The sequence below is a fragment of the Oncorhynchus masou genome, chromosome 12 (assembly GCF_036934945.1).
Source record: "Oncorhynchus masou masou isolate Uvic2021 chromosome 12, UVic_Omas_1.1, whole genome shotgun sequence".
Classification (NCBI taxonomy): Eukaryota; Metazoa; Chordata; class Actinopteri; order Salmoniformes; family Salmonidae; genus Oncorhynchus; species Oncorhynchus masou.
Window position 1 is genome coordinate 37,248,633 of NC_088223.1, and position 16,441 is coordinate 37,265,073.

The 16,441-nt window shown below is 40.6% G+C and overlaps 1 protein-coding gene across 1 annotated transcript; it reads left to right on the top strand.

The window, feature by feature from the left end:
* The first annotated feature begins 1,215 nt into the window (after positions 1-1,215).
* LOC135549999 (uncharacterized) lies at positions 1,216-14,981 on the top strand. The gene is made up of 8 exons (XM_064980418.1): positions 1,216-1,980; positions 5,459-5,661; positions 7,856-7,960; positions 8,043-8,135; positions 8,325-8,435; positions 8,576-8,699; positions 9,230-10,696; positions 10,810-14,981. Exons 1-8 carry the CDS (start codon positions 1,641-1,643, stop codon positions 12,696-12,698), a joined length of 4,332 nt encoding a protein of 1,443 aa, XP_064836490.1. The 5' UTR covers positions 1,216-1,640; the 3' UTR covers positions 12,699-14,981.
* Positions 14,982-16,441: the final 1,460 nt, after the last annotated feature.

Below are 16,441 nucleotides of genomic sequence, written 5' to 3' on the forward strand. Positions count from 1 at the left end.
TGTTATTCAGGAACGTGTCAAGACCTGACCCTCAGAGCCTACCTTCTATTGACCCTGTTGACTCATCAGTGGAAAGATTTGTTTCTATTTTGGTCCATTCAACAACAGAGCGATACGATCCTTGTTTCAGCAGGATGTTGTATCTATACCTTATGTCATGCCTTATTGGAATGGATTTATTGATAATATCTGTTGGAAAAAAGTTTGGATGTTGCCACACACATACCTACTTGTTAACAAAATTTAAGGAAGTTTCCTTTAAAATTATTCATAAATATTATCCCGCCAATCACTATATGAAGAAGTTTGAAGAAAACATCAACTCAAGTTGCTCCTCTTGTAATGACCACCCAGAAACAGTGTTGCATCTTTTTTGGCATTTTGGCATTGTATTCATGAAAACTGTGGCAAGACATCAGTAGATTTATAATTGAACACATTTATGACGATTTTACACTATTGTGGAGAGATGTACTGCTTGGATTCTTTACATACGATAGAAATAAGCTAAAACATTTTTATGTAATTCATTTAATTATTCTTTTGGCCAAATTTCATATACACAAATGTAAATTTACAAACAAAAAAACACATTTTCTTACCCTACAAAAATAAATTGAACTGTATTTTAAGACAGTTAAATACTCTACTAACAAAAAAGCTGTTAGAATTGTAAGTGTATGTATTTCCCTTAAGGTCCTTGTGTAATTGTAATGTAATATTGTACCCCCTAGCACGATTGTCCATTGTTTATAATCTATATATACTTGTGTTCCCTCATGTACTTTCTGTATTGATTTGTTGTTAATAAAAAATATTTTGGGAAACCAATACAAATCTTTATATTTTTCAAAGTATGGTCTCAGCCACTATTCTATCTTGTCAACAGACAGAGTGAAGAAAATATTCCGATAGATAAAAAGCAGTTTCAACGTTTAATTTTCTAAAGCATTTAATATCCAAAAAGTGCTCGTATTTGAAAATCAACTATGGATCTGTCACTATGAGGACAACGTCGTAGATGTACTTATTAATAAAGTTGTTGACTGAAGTGCTTAACTCTTCAACGCCATCATGAATCCCGGAACATATTCCAATCTGTGCTTGCGAAACAGTCCTCTAATTTAGCTTTTTTGTTGCATCAGAACACTTCCGTATTGAGGTCGTAACTGGTACTTCCTGTTGAAGTTTTTGCTTGTAAGCGTTAATCAAATTTGCCAGATGGAGGATGAGCTTTGCATTCTTCTCTCTTTGTGGGAGTAAAATTGATCTAGAGTTTTTTTCCGCTTATGATAAAATTTAACTCAGTGTGCAGACATTGATGCCATCTTCTGGACTGTTTTACTGAAACATTTTAATCAAACGTACTTCGGCAAGTTAGTTCGTATTACTTTCTATTTATAACATATTTGGCAATATTCAGATTCACAGCACGACTGCAAAGTAGCCCATCTGGGAACGACCATATTTTCTTGTAGATGACGTCATGACGTCACGTCGAAGTAGCCAGTCAAAGAGGGAGTAGTCCAGTACTTTGTTTTGTCGACCAACGCTTTTGGACTTCTACTAACACTAATATTAATCTTGTATTATCTAGTTTACTAGTTGCTGTAGACTACTATCAAAAAACTAGATCGACAATGTCATTGGCAGACGATGTCGGATGGACATGGTCCGCGGATGAGACAAAGGCGCTGATCTCGGTATGGTCAGACGAGCAGATTCTTCTGAAGATGGAGCAAACGTACAGAAACAAACATGTTTACAGCGAAATTTCGGAGCGGCTAAAAGACCTTGGTGTCAAACGGACGTGGAAGCAGTGCCAAAACAAGATTAAGGCCTTGAAGTGGAGATACAGAGAAACACTGAGAAACCCAAGCAGTAGCCGACCGTGTCCGTTCTTTTCTGAACTGCACGAATTTCTCGCCGCCATGCCTGACATGCCTGAGTCCAAGGAAACTGACGAGGAGGAAGATAATGGTAAGAAAATCAGGTTACATTAATAGTTTTCAGTGTCAGACTTGACAATAGTTTTTAAAAACTAAATGAATAGCCAATTATTTAAAAAGAAATGTGGCGCGATATTAATTTCTAGAATTCGCAGCCCAATTCTGATATTTCTTTCAATGGACCAATCATAACAAGCTCAAATATATATATACCGGTCAATCATAACAAGCTCATATTTACATTTACATTTAAGTCATTTGGCAGACGCTCTCGTATATATTTATTTATTATTATTATTATTTTTTATATTTTTTTTTATGTGTAAAGCTCTGACGTTAATGGCCAAAAGACCAATTAGTGGAACAAATATATAAAAATTGGGCTGCCTGTGTAAACCCTGTCACACAGCTCAACATAATAATCTTCGAGAGTTTAAGGCTATGTTTAGAAAGGTAGCACAGTTATATTTTTCCCACAAATTGGTGTTGACCAATCACTTCAGATCTTTTTACATCAGATCTTTTTAAGAGCTGATCTGATTAGCTAATTTTCACCAATTAGTGAAAAAAACATATGTATTGGGCCGTTTGTAAAGAATGTAACCTGTCCCCAGGCTTAATTAGTATCACATATAGGTTCGATATGGCAAGATGGCGCCGACAGACATGGCAGCTCTGTTTCTAGCTCCTAAGCAACTTTGCAGATTTGATTTGTTGAGCGGCTAGTGGGCAAGATTAGTTAGAATGGAAATTCGTCCTCTGTCTTTCCCAAAACCCCAGACACACACACATTGAGAGGCACAGTGTGCATGCAGCAACTCTGGGTGGATTAAGTGCCTTGCTCAAAAACACAACAGCAGGGCCCGGTTGGAAAACGTACCTCAATGCAGGGATGGGATGTACTCCAAATTTGACCTAGATCCAAACTGATACGTTGAAGATTTAAATACTGCTAGTTTTTATGAAAAACTGCCCTTTTCGTCCTCATGCTAGCTCGCAGTAGTCACTGAAACCATTTTGGAATGGCATTGTCAGCCAATCAGCTCCTTTGTTGATCAACATGACGTGCCATTCCTAAATGGCTGGTGTGGCTACTGCTAGCTAGCATTAAGGCGAAAATGTATGTTTTCTGGAAGAACTAGCATTATTTCAACCCTCTCGATGTATCAGTTTGGATATAGATAAAATTGTAGTGGCACATCCCATCCCTGCATTGTGGTACATTTTCCGACCCATATTCAACCCCGGTTCCGCAATGTTTTAATCTAACCATGACTGTGTTCTGACCCCAGTGCAGTAGTGTAAACAAGTGTAACGATAGGGTCAGAATTTGCAGGCTAACAAACAGTTGACTGAATTGTTTATTTAATTTTTTTGCCTTTATTTAACTAGGCGAGTCAGTTAAGAACAAATTCTTATTTTCAATGACTGCCTAGGAACAGTGGGAAGAATGACAGATTTGTACCTTGTCAGCTCGGGGATATGAACTTGCAACCCTTCGGTTACTAGTCCAACGCTCTAACCACTAGGCTACCCCGACTTACATTATTCATCTCATATGTATACGTATATACTGTATTCTATCATCTACTGCATCCTTATGTAATACATGTATCACTAGCCACTTTAACTATGCCACTTTGTTTACATACTCATCTCGTATGTATATACTGTACTCGATACCATCTACTGTATCTGGCCTATTCTGCTCTGCACCATCACTCATTCATATCTTTATGTACATATTCTTTATCCCCTGTGTATAAGAAATTAGTTTTGGAATTGTTAGTTAGATTACTTGTTGGTTATTACTGCATTGTCGGAACTGGAAGCACAAGCATTTCGCTACACTCGCATTAACATCTGCTAACCATGTGTATGTGACAAATAAAATTTGATTTGATTTGAAATGCAGCAGCGCACAGGAATATAACCTCTAACCCTGGCAATTTGACTGGTAAACTCATGGGTGCACTCGCAATGTTTTAGGGTGAGTTCATAAATCCAGATTCGGAGCGTTTCGCTGAAGCACCAAAGCTACCTGGCTAAAGTTGGCTAGCTTACTACTTTCAGACATAAGAGAGAACACCTCACTCTGACCATTTTACTTGCTCTAGCAGAGCTGGTTGAGCTGTTTTCATGTTATCTAGAGCATTGGTGACTGTAACTGTGCTGCTGGCAACAATTTCATTGTTTTTTTTGCAGACGTTTACTGACACCGGTCATGTTCAACGGGTGTTGCACATTTGTAAATTCATCCGTTATTCTGCACACTGAAAACAAAGTAGATGGCCAAAGTGATTTTACCAACGCACCCTTAAAATCACTTGCACAATTGCAGTGAAAAATGCCTTTCTTGCATGCTCTAACCCTAACAATGCAGTAATCATAACAATGTAATACAAAAAAAGCAAGCTGGAACAAAACACGTGAGATATAGGAATAAGAACATGATAAAGTAAGCATACTATATACAGGGTCAGTTCCAGTACCATATTTACAATGTGAAGGGATACTGCATTGATAGAGGTAGATAGAAGGGTAAGGTGGGCATCAGGATATATGATTAACATAGTAGCAGCAGCGTATATGATGATAGTCAGTATAAATGTGTGTGCGCGCAAGTGATCGAGTGTTTGTATGTAGAATGTTCATTCAAATTATGTTAAGTAATGTGGCTCATGCAATGGACTGTATTTCAATTTTTTGTAATGTCAGTTGAGTTGAATCCAAAAATCACAGCACATATTTTACTTCCTGCTTTGCAATGGCCGCCAGTCCACCATCATTGAATTGAATGGAGACGTCCATTGTATTTCTATGGCAGCACATGCAGTCAGGAGCGGAGGCGAGGACAAAATATGGGTCAACGTTTTTTGAACCATTATCATGGTGACCTCGGTCATTTGGCTGTCCAATTACAGTCATCCAAAATTCCATGACAATCACAGCCCTAATTGGATTAAATGTTGGGTATTTCAAAACTGAAAAATAAGATTCTCATCCTCCGAATACGGATTTGCTAATCCAGTCTGGCCTTTAATCAGGATTATGTTAGGTTGGTTTAATGCAGAAAATCCATATAATCTTGATCTCACTGGAAGGGTGGATTCAGGATGGATTTAGAAAGTAGAAAGGCACTACTGTGATATTTCTTGGTAATTAAGGTAGGGAGGCTTAAAAAACATTCTTACATCTGAAAACCAAAGCTTCATTATGTTCAATTTATTGCAGTATAGGTCAGTTGTTATATTGAGAAGTGTCAAATAAATGCATGTAGGCTACTTATAAGTGAAATGCAGGCTTTATTATTTGGAATGTAGTTAACTCATTTCTGTTTCATTATGCCAGTGTAGAAGTAGGAACATAACCTGTCCAGTAGATGGCTAGCCACATTTAGCTATGCAGCAACAAAACCACTCCATGACGTGTAAAATCTGATCATCTGTATGTGGCAATCGCAATAAAAGATGCCCTGGAACGTCACCAAATGTTTTCTTTCCAACCAGGTCTTCCTCTTCCTCTGTCGTCTCTGCGCCTTTTGGTTCCTCCACTGCGGCTGGTGTCGGCAGCTCTATGGCAAGTTGTTCAGCGGAGAGACACAATGGACTACGGGTTGGTGGAGGAGTTTGCCACCACTGTGTTGGAGATGATTCCTGATCTGATGAGTTACAGAGAGAAAGTCCAACTCATCATGGGGCTGCGAGCGCAGGTGAGACATGGAGGGGTGTGACTGAAGTAGAACGTAGGGTGACATTTGTGTGCATGCAGGGCTCCCTTGAGAAAGAGACCTTGAGTTAACTCCTGGTTAAAATAAAGGTACAATTAAAACAAATCCGGTAACACTTTACTACAAGGTTCCACTTGTAAAGGGGTTATAATTATGTTATTAACATTTCATCATTTGTAAATGCAGTATAAATCATGAACAAATAGTTATCACATTGGTCAAAATAGTGCAATAACTGGTCTGTGTTTGCCAAATGGTGAGCCAATATTTACATCCAGTTATTAACAATGTTTAAATGCACTTAAAACATGCCTTTTAAGATGAATTCTTATGTGCCATCATGCAACCTTCTATTCAATAGTTGCACAGTTGAACAGTTAGTTATTTGCATTGGTGTTCTGTCCCAGGAACAGAAGAGGTTGTTTTTCATGATGTCTTGACCCACATTTGAAATCGTGGCCAAATTTACATTCAGGACATTATTCAATCATCATTCCCAACATATTACTGCTAACCAGACTATATCAACACACTTACCACTTCTCTGTGATAGTCCAAGTATGGAGAATGCTCTGGTGTGAAATGGTAACCGTAATACTTTTGTTTGGTGAAACAGTGGAGGTATCTTCTCACAATGCTTAATGTTTTGATCTTCATACCCCCACCATTCATTGACTGAACAAGTTTAGTGTCATCTTCTGTCATGTACAGTACCAGTCAAACGTTTGGACACACCTACTCATTCCAGGGGTTTTCTTTATTTTTTCTATTTTCTACTTTGTAGAATAATAGTAAAGACATGAAAACTATGAAATAACACATATGGAATCATGTAGTAACCGCAAAAGTGTTAAACAAATCAAAATATCTCTTGGCTTTCTCTCAACCAGCTTCATGAAAATGCATTTCAATTAACAGGTGTGCCTTGTTAATTTGTGGAATTTCTTTCCTAAGTAATCAACAGGATTTCTGTATCCAAAAGTGAAACAAATTGTAGAGGATGTACACTCTTTTTTTTTCTTCTTGTGAACGTTTCTTTCACGCAATCTCTTCTTTCTGGCCTTTGCACGCTTTTCATAGCCATGTCCATCCTGATTCTTCACGACGCACTATGGGTCACATTATGGGTGCGTTCGTAAATTCACTCTGGAGTGCCAGGGAGAGCTCAGAGTGCTCTCTGGGCGGTTTGTAAATTGTCCGTTTATAAATTTGGAGCGCTTTGCTCTCGGAGCGTTTAGAACACACACTGGTCGCTCTGGCCTAGGAGTAGGGTTGATCCAAGAGTTGTGACCTCACAAAGGCAGTCAAGCTAACGTTAGCTAGCTTGCTAGCTACTTTCAGACATAAATGAGAGAACACCTCACTAGCCATTTTACTTGCCCTAGCAGAGCTGGTTAAGCTGTCTTCATGTTATCCAGAGGATTGGTAACTGTGCTGCTGGCAACAAATTAATCAAGCTTTTCCCCCCGATGTTTACTGACACCGGCCATATTCAACAGGTGTCGAGCGTTTGGTAAATTCATCAGTTATTCTGCCCTCTGGCACACAGACGGGAGTGCTCTGAAATCGGGGAGATAGCCAGAGTGAATTTACAAACCTGCCCTATGTCTGTGTCAACACGCAATTCTGGGCACGTTCCAGGTCGTCTTTATTTCAAACACGTTTCATAGATGTGCACATCTCACCAAGTCTTGGGAATTTCCCCGAAACCAGCAAACCACACCAATAATATGGCTTGAGTTCTTCAGAGGAGGCGTTCATCCCTGGAATAAATAAGTGTACCAATTAATCATCAAGGTTTCAAATGTGGGGCTATTGGTCTGAAAACAAAACCATATGGGTAGTGTGTTAGGAATGAGGATTCAGTCATGTCCTGGATGTAAATTTGACCAGGGCATCAGGGTTTCAAAGGTGGGTCAAGACACATTATGAAAACCAACCTCTTCTGTTCCTGGGACAGAGAAACAATGCAATCACACTCAAAAGTGAGAAAATAACTTTACCAATGCAACCATTGAAAATAAGGTTGCACGATGATACGTAAAGGTTCAATATTATACGCATTTGTAAGTGCATTTACATACTGTCTAACACTTACTGTAACATTCTTCTACCTTACTCACTGCCCGGATTGGTTTGCATCTAAAATGCCTCAGTGTTACCTGTTTGTTGACAGCTGGTTCTGGAGTTGTGTCGCTCTGATTGTTCAGCTGACCCGGAGACCATCCAGCCACACCTGAGCAGGATGAGGACCTGCATCATCACTCATAGAGAAAAGGAGGTGAGTGCCACTCAAGTGATCAAGCCTTGTAGCTCTGTTGGCTAGGTTAATTTACTAACTGTGTTGTGTATACTTGCTGTAGATAGATACAGAGGTGGAGGCTTCGGAATCAAACTTCTTGGAACTTGTCCAAACTCTTCTAGATGACCCAATTGAGAGGGAACACTTCTTCCAGGTTGGTGTGAGAACAATGTTTCTGCTAAACAGACATTTAAATCAGTAATGCTGAACCCCAACCTGCATTAGCTAATATTGAGTAGACTTGTATAGCCATTAATGATGTCAATAGGATGCCTCACACTCAATTAAGTCATTCGTTTAATCTGTTATACACCACTCAGATGTACTTTAATGTTTCTTCTAGGATGTTTTTCCAGAAGAATTCGGGCCCAGGTATGACGCAGCACTGCAGACTCTGATGTGGGAGTTCCTCATCAGGCTGGAGAAGTTGCTTCCAACGCCAACCTTTCAACAGGTAGATGCAATTTGGGACGAGCCAATCGTGGCAACCTTGGCCGATTTTGAGTTGTTATATTGCGAAATCTACCATACCTTACTTTTGTCATTTGGTCAATTTTAATTTGTTGCTCATTTTAAGCCACCTCCCCTTCACAGACTGTATCATGGCTCAGACCTGCCCCCTCTATGCTGAAGGAGTGTGCACATTCTGTGACTCAACCTCAGCCTTTGAAGACTCTTCTCCAGCACAACAGATGCCATGGCCATTTGTTCACTAATGGTAGGCTTTTTCCCAGCTCTGTTTTCATACAGTGGCAAATAAGTTTTTAATTACGTTTTTAAATGTAACGAGACTAACGGGCTGCAACACTGGACGTGCAACTGTTGTAGAGACGCTCCCATTTGTTTTCAAAGGAATCGTGGGCGTAAGCAGCGAGGGTTCTGGGGGGAATTTATACTTTGTTTCTATTTTCAAGATATTGATTTGGTAAACATCTGAGGGATGGAGTTGGAAAAATGTAACCACTCTCATACTCCTAGACAAATCTATGGATACAATAACTGACCGTCCATACCAAAATTATAGTTTTAACCATGATTTGAGGCTATAAAGTGAGGCTATAAAATTGAGTAAAACAAACCTACATTTTCATTTTGATGGGCTACGACAGTCGAACTAGGCTCATGAGGCAGTTGTAAGTTATATTCGTCAAGAACCATATATCATCATAGCATATGTCATTCAAATCCAAAAATGTATGTAGCAATCACAGGCAGACTAAATATTTATCTTTTTTTCCAATGTTTCAGCTCCGTCATCTGGTGCCGATGATCGTATCCTCTCTTCACTGTCTCACTCGCTCTCAGAGAGGATAGAAATGGACCATGATGAAGCACGCTCGCAGAGCCAGTCTTTGTCCACCTGTGCATCCAGAAAGGAAAGGGACATTTTGATAGAGCACGATAATGTAGAGAAGGAGCTAGGGATGAGTTTGGACACGGTTAAGAAGGCAGTGGAAATGGTGGATGGAAGAACAGAGGAATGGGGAGAGAACGACTACGAGGAGAGACTGCGTCATGACTTGGCTTATGATGTTTTAAAGGTAGAGATTGTAGACGGAGAAGACATGTCCTCAACATCATCGATGACCGCAGACGACGTTGGATGGACCTGCTGGACACCTGAGGAGACAAAGTCACTTATCTCTATATGGTCGGACGAACAGATTCTTCATAAGATGGAGCAAAGCTATAGAAAAAAACATGTTTACAGTGAAATTTCGGAATGTCTAAAGGAGCTTGGTATCAGAAAGACAACCAAGCAATGCCACAATAAGATAAAAGCCTTGAAGTGGCGCTACAGAGAAACACTGAGGAACCCAAGTAGCCGACCGTGTCCGTTCTTTTCTAAACTGCACAATTTTCTTGCCGCGGTGCCTGATATGCCGGAGTCCAAGGAAACTGGCAAGGTTTCAGATGGAAGGGTAATGTCTTTGGATCGGGATAAAGGGCCTTCTGTGGCTGTCGAGTTGGCGCCTCAACGTGAGAAAATGGTTTCCAGAAAAGTGAAATGCAAGACACTCCCCGGAGAGCAAGCCAACGAGAAAAAAGAGGATGAAACATTTTGCATCCCTCAAAGTGACAGCAAGATGAAAAGCCCCCCCAAAAAACATTGTCGCAAACAGATGGTTGAAGACGTGTCTTCGACAACCTCGGCAGACAATGACACACGGACCTGGACCCTGGAGGGGACGAAAGCACTGATCTCCGTGTGGTCAAACAAACAGGTTCTTCAGATGATGGAGCAAAGTTACCGGAAAAAACATGCGTACAGTGAAGTTTCCGAGCGGCTAAAGGTCATTGGCATCAAAAGGACGTGGAAGCAGTGCCAATCAAAGATGAAGCACATGAAGCACAGCTACAGACAAGCACTGAGGAACCCAAGCAGTAGTGGCCGAGCGACCTGTCCGTTCTTTTCTGAACTGCACACATTTCTCGCCAACATGCCTGATATGCCTGATTCCAAGGGAACTGGCAAGGTTTCAGATGGCGAAGTCGTATCTTCGGATCAGGATGAAGGGCCTTCTGTGGAGTTGGAGCATCTACACGAGAAAGTCAAGGCACTCCCCGGAGAGCAAACAGAAGAGAGGAATGGGGATGAATGTGACGGCAGAATGAATATTGGAAGGAAACAACAGGTGGTTGAAGACGTGTCTGATTTAGAACTTCAGCCCGTAGTGCTGCTGACCCAACTTGATGACAACAGTCTCATGACAGGTGAGTAAAACAGCATTTAAAAAAATATATATATATCCAAGGCTCAAGTTAGAGGTGAGAGTGACATCTGTAACCACCTTCTAACAATGGTACTTCTCTCTTTCCAACACCAGCCGGTGCTCCAGGTCCTGTCTCCCATACCACAGAGCAGTCTCCTAAAAGAAGCAAGCGTGCCAAAATTTGCTCCTTATGTGGGAAGAGTTTTGTTGAAGCGAAGGATTTGACAACACACATGCGAACTCACACCGAGCAGAGCCCTCACCAGTGCACCCAGTGTGGGGAAGGCTTTGACCACCAGGACGACTTCCAAAAACATCAGCAGAATGAGTGTGAGGAGATGACGAAACGACAGGAGGTCAATGAGCGCCAGCATGGAAAGAATGACAGGATATCGGGACAGTCCAGTAATGCAAGTAGTGATCCCAAAACGTGCCACCTATGCCATAAGACTTTTGAGTTTCAATATATGTTGAGAAGCCATCTTATTATATTTCACAAAGGCAAAAGACTTTTTAAGTGTCCTCTTTGTCTGAAGGGTTTTGCCTTCCTCCGTGATTTGAGGAAACACCAGAGTAACAAAAGAGGTTGTCCTACAAGTGAGTCCATCAGAAAAAGGAAGGAGCTGAGATCAAAAAGCCCTCCTGCTCGCATCATTCCAGAACTTTCCTCAAACGCAAATGATTCCAAAACATGTCCTGTGTGCCACGCAACGTTTTCACAAACGTCTAGTTTGAAAAGCCACTTTCTTCACCGTCACGCCCCAGACAAAAGCCGCTTTAAGTGTCCCAGTGCTTCGATGGCTTTCGTATCCCACAGTCAAAGGAAGAGACACCAGCAGAGCAAAAGAGGTTGTCGGTTAGAGAGAGTATACAAACATGTGACTAAGCCAGCATGGTCACTGGCTCCAAGGGAAAATAAAAATGACATTCCTCAGCCTTCCAGTACAGCAACCCAGGAACCACCAATCTCTCAAGCCCCCACCACTACAGCACAGTCCTCTAATAAAAAGACAATTCCTAAAGCATGTCCTCTATGCCAGAAGACTTTTAAATTTGAAGCTACAATGGTAAGGCACATTGCTTCACACCAAAAGGAAAGTCTCAACAAGTGCCCTGACGTCTTGAAGTGCACATTTTGTGACGAGATCTTTTCTCAGGGCATGGACCTGAAGAGCCACTACAGTCGTACTCATCAATTTACGGGACCGTTCCCCTGTCCTTCTTGTCAGAAGACTTTTGTTTCGTTAACTGAGCTGCGCTTACATCAGAGAAATGAGTCCACTCCTTACCAGTGCTCAGTGTGCCAGCGATTATTCCGAACACAGTATACCCTGACTATTCACGAGCGAATTCACACAGGGGAGAAACCATTCCTCTGCGCTGAGTGTGGAAAGGGTTTCCGGAGTGAAAAACTACTGCAATCACACTCTAAGAGTCATGTCGAGGGAAAACCCCACGCTTGCTCCACTTGTGGGAAAAGGTTCCAGAGAAAAGAGCTATTGAAACAACACATGTTGCATCACACAGATGCTGCTTTCATCTGCCCAGACTGTGGGAAGAAGTTTTTTCAGTTGGTATGGTTAAGAAGGCATATGTTAATGCACACTGGCGAGAGACCGTTCCTCTGTGACCTCTGTGGAAAGGGTTTCAAATCTACGGCTGAATTGAGGATTCACACCCGGACGCACACTGGAGAACGGCCATTCAAGTGTCCAGAATGTGGCAAAGGTTGTAGGCAGAAGAGTGAGCTGCAGGAGCATCTGCGGAGGCACACAGGGGAGCGGCCGTATCCGTGCACAGTTTGCGATAAACGCTTTTATGTCAGCAAAGATAGAAAACGACATATGCTCATACATACTGGAGAGAAGCCGTTCAAATGTCAAGCATGTGGCATGGCTTTCAACCGTAAAGCACTTTTGAGGGTACACCAAAAAAACAAGTCGTGTTTATATAGCCACACAAGTCCCCTACATTACACTCCCCTACATTACACGTCATTGTAATGTTGGGGATTTGTGTGGCGTGATCAGTGTTGGGATTCATTACTTAGAAAAGTAATCTATTGTTAGGTTTAAGAAAATTCATCTTGTCAAGTTACAATATGGTTGCATGGAAAGAAGTAATATATTACATATCACTTGTTGCAATTGTTGTTTTTCTCCTCCGCTGGTCATTCAGCACCATGGAGCTCCACTATAGGCCTACCTGTATCAGATGAGCAAAGCCACCCCTAAGGCGCTATCCTAGGTGCTGAATCCTTCATTCACAATTACAATTGATAGCCTGATATTGTCACCCATGGGACATGTGAATTTAATCTGATCTTTAGACTGCATCTATTGTTGTTGTTGTTGTTGTTGTTGTTGTTGTTTATTATTATATGGGTGAAATTATTTTCAATATAGTTTAGGTGTAGTTTCGATTGGCCGTTAGTCAACTGTCGGGTGACGGAAAGGCAGCGTGGGGAAAAAAGAAATACATGTCCTCCTAAAAGTGCTTAGAACACAGTCTTGATTGTTATATCGAAAATACTAACGTCAGTCAGTGTGTTAAATAGACTTCTTCAGGAAAAGTCGAGGACAGAAGAGGTATGACTTTATTACAGTGCATTTTGTGTAGGGTTCATATGACACGGTTTGCATTCACGTTCAGCAGGTTAATGCGCCGGTTATTTGAAGTCATCCTTGTTGTCACTTGACAGCCTGTATTTAGTGGCTTTAATGTACATTTCGTTTCGTAAAGCTGCCTAAATGTTTATGGCCAATAAGGCCTATTCCATTGGATATTAAAATAGAATGTTTGTTGTGATCAAACATTGGATTTATCAGACATTTTGATTGTTTACATGGACATTTTGTAAGAGTACTTGGAAATATTGTTTAGGCATGTGCATCTTTTGTTTATTATCATAATGCCTATAGATTTCTCCTCTTTCACGCATTTCTGGAACTTCGGCTTCCAGCTTTTGTGCCTTTCTGCACGACCTCCAGATGCTATTTCAGATTTGATGTGGTGTTTCTGGATGAAGAGATCAATGCTTGCTGCCTGTGCAGAGTTTGCACTTGACTAAAACGTTGTCCTCTTTCTCTTCGATTAAGTAATGGGAGTATTTCCACAAGGAAAAGGATAAGTAGGGTAACAACACAGCTGCCATCTATGTATCTATATATATATCTCAGCAAAAAAAGAAACATCCTCACTGTCAACTGTGTTTATTTTCAGCACATTAACATGTGTAAATATTTGTATGAACATAAGATTCAAAAACTGAGACATAAATGGAATAAGTTCCACAGACATGTGATTAACAGAAATTGAATAATGTGTCCCTGAACAAAGGGGGTCCAAATCAAAAGTAACAGTCCGTATCTGGTGTGGCCACCAGCTGCATTAAGTACAGCACTGCATCTCCTCATGGATTGCACCAGATTTGCGAGTTCTTGCTGTGAGATGTTACCCCACTCTCCCACCAAAGCACCTGCAAGTTCCCGGACATTTCTGGGGGGGAATGGCCCTAGCCCTCACCCTCCAATCATACAGGTCCCAGACATGCTGAATGGGATTGCGATCCAGGCTCTTTGCTAGCCATGGCAGAACACTGGCATTCCTGTCTTGCAGGAAATCATGCACAGAACGAGCAGTATTGCTGGTGGCATTACCAAACCTGGCACCTACTGCCATACCGCAGGTTTTCAAGTCCGGAGACTGAGATGACCATGCAAAATGGCTTTCAAAGGCACTTCAATCTTTTGTCTTGCCCATTCACCCTCTGAATGGTCCACATACACAATCCATGCCTCAATTGTCTCGAGGCTTTAAAATCCTTCTTTAACCTGTCTCCTCCCCTTCATCTACACTCATATGAAGTGGATTTAACAGGTGACATCAATAAGGGATCATAGCATTCACCTGGTCAGCCTATTTCATGGGAAGAACATGTTTTGTACACTCAATGTATAACACGCTGAGAGATATAATGATGATGGAAGTAAAGGACTCGTTACTTGAAAAAAAGCAACTATTACAATATTTGAAGATAACTCGTTATATTACTCCTTTACTCACAAAAGTAATATATTACTGTAACGCGTTACCTCCAACACTGGCCTCGATGAGCATTAGCTTGATGTTTTTATAGCATTAATGTCTTGTCTTTGTTGAAGGTAGCATTATTGTTCTTATTCCAAGATAAATCACTCTGCCATGTGTTGAAAGGGTTTCCTGTCTGTGACCGTACTGGGCCTGCATTTCTTTTTTGGTTACCTAAATAAAAATGTATTAAAGGATTATTCTTCTTGTTATTGGGAGGTGGGGAATATGATTAAATGGTTTATAAGCATAACCTATATCCTGTAAGCGTAGGGTGAACAGCTAGTATAATCGAGGCTCAGGAGAAATTCAAACTACACTGGGGTCTGAAATTGACGCCTTTTGATAAAGATGAGCAATAACGACTGTTTAAAATAAATCATTTAAATACTGAGCTATAGCGTGCACATTTTCTTGTTGCAAAATTATATTTTATACTAATACAATTGTTCGGGTAAAGACATTCTGTATAACAAGTAATCTTTTTTTTCTCAAAGGTAGTGGTCAAAATGATTAACACCCCTGTTTTCAATTCCTTTTCGAAGCCTCACCTTGTGAGGATATCGACACTGAATATTTTTCTAAAATGTTTTATGAGTTGGAGAACACATGGGGGGGGGGGGCAAAGGTGATTAGAAATTATGCAGTCAATTAAATTGCTGGAATTAGAATGGAATGAATCCTATGATGGTCCGAAGGTCAGCCATGTTGGTCAGGGAGTTGGTCAACCATGGTTTGCCAGTGCTGTGATAATATATTGTGTAAAACAATGTATGTGAAGAATTGATCTGCTCTGTATTATGTGTTAGCCAGACAGTTTTAGAGGAATTATTCTGTTAATTTATTTAACTGCCAATATGCCAAAATTATATTCAAACTATTCAGTCAATCCACAGCCACACACTGTCTGAAATCAGTTGATGATAGTACTTAGACAAGTTGTACTTTAACAAGTACTAATATTGTATTATAGCTTTCCAAGAAAATGATCAGCTTTCCAAGAAAACAGAATCTGAGACATCTATGGTCTGTTTTCATATTTTTGTTGGCTATTTATACAGAAAATGTGTATAAAAGCCGTATAAACTGTATTTGTAATCATGACAATATTTTAGGTTGACCTTAATTCCGTTAAATACATGTCTTATACATCACATGCCTTTTAGTTTCCTGCATAAGTAAAAGCAGGAAATGCATCACCTATGCCTCTACTGCAGCGGTTCCTAAACTTTCTCCTCTGGACCCTAAGGGGGGCACATTTTTGTTTTTGCCTTAACACTTCACAGCTGATTCAAATGATCAAAGCTTGATGATGAGTTGACTATTTGAATCAGCTGTGTTGTGCTAGGGGAAAAAACAAAACCTGCACCCCTTGGGGTCCAGAGGACCGAATTTGGGGAAACCCTGCTCTACCGCCATTCATTCTGTTTAGACTGGTTTTGGATTTCTCCCTGACCAAGATTACTTCCATTTTGGCCCCATTGTGGAACTTTGATGGATTATGACAGTTCGCTGGTAATATAATGTGATTTCTATGGATAGATTGTGGGTTCTAACTGCAATATTAAAGCTGATCTGCTTATTTGTGGATTTTGATGTGTGCTTGGGGTTATTGTCTTGCTGGAAGATCCACTTGTGGCCAAGTTTCAGCATCCTG